At 36.3% G+C, this 4,777-nt stretch overlaps 1 protein-coding gene across 1 annotated transcript; it reads right to left on the bottom strand.

The window, feature by feature from the left end:
* Positions 1–497: 497 nt before the first annotated feature.
* On the bottom strand, positions 498–3,758 carry LOC111900232 (cysteine desulfurase, mitochondrial). The gene is made up of 3 exons (XM_023896105.3): positions 3,570–3,758; positions 1,047–2,566; positions 498–827 (listed from the first exon to the last, which is right to left on the bottom strand). Exon 2 carries the CDS (start codon positions 2,432–2,434, stop codon positions 1,076–1,078), a length of 1,359 nt encoding a protein of 452 aa, XP_023751873.1. The 5' UTR covers positions 2,435–2,566; positions 3,570–3,758; the 3' UTR covers positions 498–827; positions 1,047–1,075.
* Between the last annotated feature and the right edge of the window lie 1,019 nt (positions 3,759–4,777).

The raw sequence follows: 4,777 nt of genomic DNA, 5'->3' as shown, positions 1-4,777 counted from the left end.
TTCTACCCTATACCCGGGTTATAAGAAATTCAGTTTAAGATAATCCAAAATGACACTTACTAATCTAGGCATAGAAAACACATGTTAGATTGTTGGGAGATTCTAAGCTTGTATGAAGAAAAACGAGAGCTAAAGGGTTATCATTCTAAAAAAGAAGACTCGTTTATGTAGAAACGAGATGTAGGGTTTCGTTTTAAGGGTTGGTCATCATGAGTTTCTTTAGAAACAAGTCAAATGAATCCGGAATTAATGAGGAAATCAATGGTTTCCAAAACTGAAGGTCTTAGTCAGTTTTATCATAACCCCCTCAAGAATTCGATTTTCCACTATGTAACCACTTGTAAAATCCGAAGAGTTTTTGGGACGCTGTCCCTCGACCCCGCCAGGGGCTCTGCCCCCAGCCATGGACCCCGCCCCTTGGACCCCTGAATTGTTGTCGAACCGGCTTCTAATTCGATCTTATACATATGTGTACTCCACACATACCCAAACATATATTAGAGTACAAATTATGAAACCCCTTAACTCACATGTAAGTTTCAATTACACAAAATGTCCTGATGACACTAAAATCACCAACATGTAGCTTGGTATAAGAAGATAAAATATACAAATACAGAAATCACAAAAAAGGTAACTCAAAAAGTAATCCTGCATCTAGTTTAGCTGTTTAGGTTATAAATAACAATTGGAATGCAAAGACCCTTATTTATCATAGGCATGTCTCTTACTCTTAGTATTTTGGTCTTTTAGATGCAGATTGTGTTTGATGCCTCAGCTTCAATGACTTTGTTATCGAGTTCGCCACCATGAGGGTTCTGTTGTCTCTGTAGGGACACCAACAAACCCACCATCAGCCTAAACAGATCCAAACAAAACAACCATACACAGGGGGAAAAAAAACTACCAGAAATGCAAATAATGTATATGTCATGAAAAACCCAAAATTTAACAACCATTGTGCAAAATTGAAGAGAAGAAGCAAAGTCTATAAACATGTAACTAGTAAATAACATAAGAAAAGATATGGTTACATGGTATAATACCCTGTAAGAACACCAGCAACTCCACTAAGTTAGTGTTGAGACCATTGTATACTCTTGATGTCAATCCCCTCCTTCACCATTTCATAAAGTGGACTCATTTCCCTCAACTTCTCAACTTGATTAACAGTCAATTCAACAGCTTTATCTATCTCTTCCTCAGTGGTAAACCTCCCAATCCCAAACCTAATTGAAGTATGCGCCATATCTTCATCAACACCCAAAGCTCTCAACACATAAGAAGGCTCCAAACTAGCACTAGTACATGCACTTCCACTTGATACAGCCACCTCCTTCAACCCCATCAACAAGCTTTCACCTTCAACATATGCAAACGATAAGTTCAAGTTACCTGCATATCGACTTTCAGTACTTCCGTTCACCACAACCCCATCAAGCTTTGATCTGACTCCATTTAAAAGCCTGTCTTTCAGTTTTGTCACCCACTTCTCATCGTATTCCATCTCCTTCATTGCAAGCTCGCAGGCGGCTCCCATTCCGACCACCAATGGAGTCGGAACTGTCCCGCTTCTGATCCCTCTTTCCTGTCCACCTCCGTTCATCTGTGGCTCAACCCTAATTCGAGGTCGCCGCCTCATATACAAAGCTCCAACGCCTTTCGGACCATAGACTTTATGTCCGCTTAACGACATCAAGCTCACGTTCCACTTGTTGACGTCGATTGGAATCTTCCCCAACGCCTGAGCTGCATCTGTATGAAACGGGATGTTGAATTCCTTACATATTTCACCGATTTCTTCCATTGGTTGAATAACTCCGATCTCGTTATTCACAGCCATCACCGACACAAGCCCTGTATCGCTCCGAATTGAAGATCGGAGCTCGTTTAGATCGATCAAACCATCGGGTTTCACCGGGAGATACGTGACATCAAAACCCTCTTGCTGCAAATGACGGCATGAATCGAGAACACACTTATGCTCAGTCTGAGTCGTGATTACGTGCTTTCTCTTTTCCTTGTAGAAGTGCATCACGCCCTTTACAGAGATGTTGTTACACTCAGTGGCACCGGATGTAAAGACGATTTCTTTTGGCGACGCGTTGATGAGATTGGCGACTTGCAGTCGTGCAGCTTCCACCGCCTCGTCGGATTCCCAGCCGTAGAGGTGAGTGCGTGAGTGAGGATTTCCGTATTGAGAAACGAAGTAAGGGAGCATAGCATCGAGTACCCTAGGGTCAACAGGGGAAGTGGCTTGCATATCTAGGTAGAGTGGTCTTCCTGAGATCTTTACCCCTTTCATTGAGATTCCGGCGGTCTCATCGTAGGGTTCCGCCACGGCCGCCGCGGTGGTGGAGAGAGGGCGGGTGGGTGTCAGGAGTCTGGGGGATATCGATCGGCGGACGGCGGCTGCGAGAAATCTGGAAGCCATTATTCGGCTAGTAGGTCTGCGGAAGAACTCTTCGAGATACGAAGGCAGAAATGGGGAAGAAGCTAAGGATACAAAGCTTGCTGACGGTTGAAAGATATTACACGTGGCGCGTTGAGAGCCGTTGCTCAAAAGCTGAAAAAATTAACGTGGAATCGTTAAGAATTAAGATGGATGAAAAGTATACAACGAGAAAAATGACTATTTCTAACATTTGAACTATTTTTTACTGAATTAATTAATAAAATATTTGAATTAATATTAATATTACAAGACATTATAGAAAACCCATTTCATTAATTTAAACATATCCACAGTTATAGTTTTGCAATTTTAAACAGAAAAGCTAGAAACAAATAAACATAAAACAAAGTAAACATACAGGATCCAAAAAGCATAAAACCAAGTAAACAACCATTGGAGTTCTAATCTGATTTCAGCAAAACATATCTGATTTTATGAAACATAAAAATATAAACTTCAATATGATTTCAGGAAGCAGGAAGCATAAAAAAAAAAATTAAAAAAAAAAAAAGTAATATAAAGGATTCAGGAAGCACCATTGGAGTTCTAATATGATTGCAGCAACATATCTAAATTCAGGAAGCATAAACCTAAGATTTGGAATTCTAATCTGATTTCAACAAAATATAAGAACCAATATGATTTAAGTAAAAATTATGAAGCATATATTAGGAGTTCTAAATTGATTTCAGCAAAAGAAAAAAAATGAGAGCTGAAGCAGTTACTTCGTGTTTGTGTACAAAGGTTGGCATTTCTTTCTAACAAGCTATGATAACAAGAATTCATCTACAAAAATTGATCAGGAAAAAAAAAAAAAAACAGTCTGTGTTCCTGTTGCAACATAATCATGATTATAAATGAAACTCAAATACATAACATCTTAAGAAGAAATAAGCTAGCCTAACTAATATGGGAATGCAAAGTTCAAATAGGTTTTGTTGCAACATAATCAAGATTACGAATGAAACTCAAACACATAACACCTTAAGAATAAATAAATTAACCACCAAATTATGCCCAAACACGTAACATTTAAAGGCTTTGAATGTAAATCACTAAATTGTGTGCAGGTTAGGAAAAAACCACCAAAAATGCATTAATATAATGGACTTACTGCAAAATTTTGATCAATTGCAGAGGTGACAGGGGGTCGGCGACCGATGAGGGAGGCCGCAGGTGGCCGACGACCGATAAGAGAGGCAACAGATGGCCGTTGACGGATGAGGTGAGGCGGATCGAAGGGGAACGACAGTAGAGCCCTAGTTTCTTTCTATTTTTTTTAACAAACCAAAGACTCCTCGATGGGAGGAATAATTCTACTTTCTTTTTTCTAAAACAATAATATTAACATTTAGGGGGTGTTCGGCTTAGCTTTTGAGAAGCCAAAAGATCTTTTAGAAAAACATAAAAGACAAAAGATGTTTGGCAAAACAATTTTAAAACCTACTTTTAAATTTTTGATAGAAGGAAAATCAACTTTTTGAAAAAGTCAGGAAAACCTGACTTTTTGCAACTTTTCCAAAAAGAACTTATGGTCCTTAAAAAACTAAGCCAAACACCCCCTTAATTTAAAATAATACTATTTTGGTAAATAGTTTCTAAACAGCCCCATTTTAGTAAATAATTATCTAAAGTTCTAAACAACTTCATTTTTGTCAAAAAATTTGAAAAAACATGAATTATCAGTAAAAATGACGATTTAATCTTTTTTTCCTTGGTTTTCAGTTTCATTGCAGACCTAGACGCATTAAAGTCTCGTTATTTTATAATAATTTATGAATAAGTTTCAAACTAATTTTTGTTTGTGAAAAAAACATGAATTATTGGTAAAAATGATGATTTACCTGTTTTCTTTCTATAACACACATTTTACCGATATCATTGCTCACCAAAATGTCTACTCATTAAATAAGCTGATAAGATAGATATAGAGGTTATATAATGTTATGTCTACAATAAAACTTGATATCTAATTGCATTAATTATATATATATATATATATATATATATATATATATATATATATATATATATATATATATAAAATACATCCAACAAAGATTATAATAACTACATAAACTAATAACAATTTCATATTTTTTAAATTTATAAAAAGATTTCAAATTGTCTAACTATATATGTAACCCAATCAATAGTTGGATCAAATGGACTTCAAGCATATGAATTAGATGACTTTAAGAGCAAATTAACTAAATAATCATCAAAGTATCAAGTTCAATGACTTGAAAAACAAATAATAAAAGGGAAATTGAGTAATCTAACCCTTATAAATGACATTTTTGACATAAATGACATATATAT

The sequence above is a fragment of the Lactuca sativa genome, chromosome 2 (assembly GCF_002870075.4).
Source record: "Lactuca sativa cultivar Salinas chromosome 2, Lsat_Salinas_v11, whole genome shotgun sequence".
Lineage (NCBI taxonomy): Eukaryota > Viridiplantae > Streptophyta > Magnoliopsida > Asterales > Asteraceae > Lactuca > Lactuca sativa.
This window is presented reverse-complemented; position numbering and strand designations above follow the sequence as displayed.

Excerpts from the sequence above, each read along its gene's own strand:
- LOC111900232 (XM_023896105.3), bottom strand. The coding sequence starts at position 2,434 with ATGGCTTCCAGATTTCTCGCAGCCGCCGTCCGCCGATCGATATCCCCC.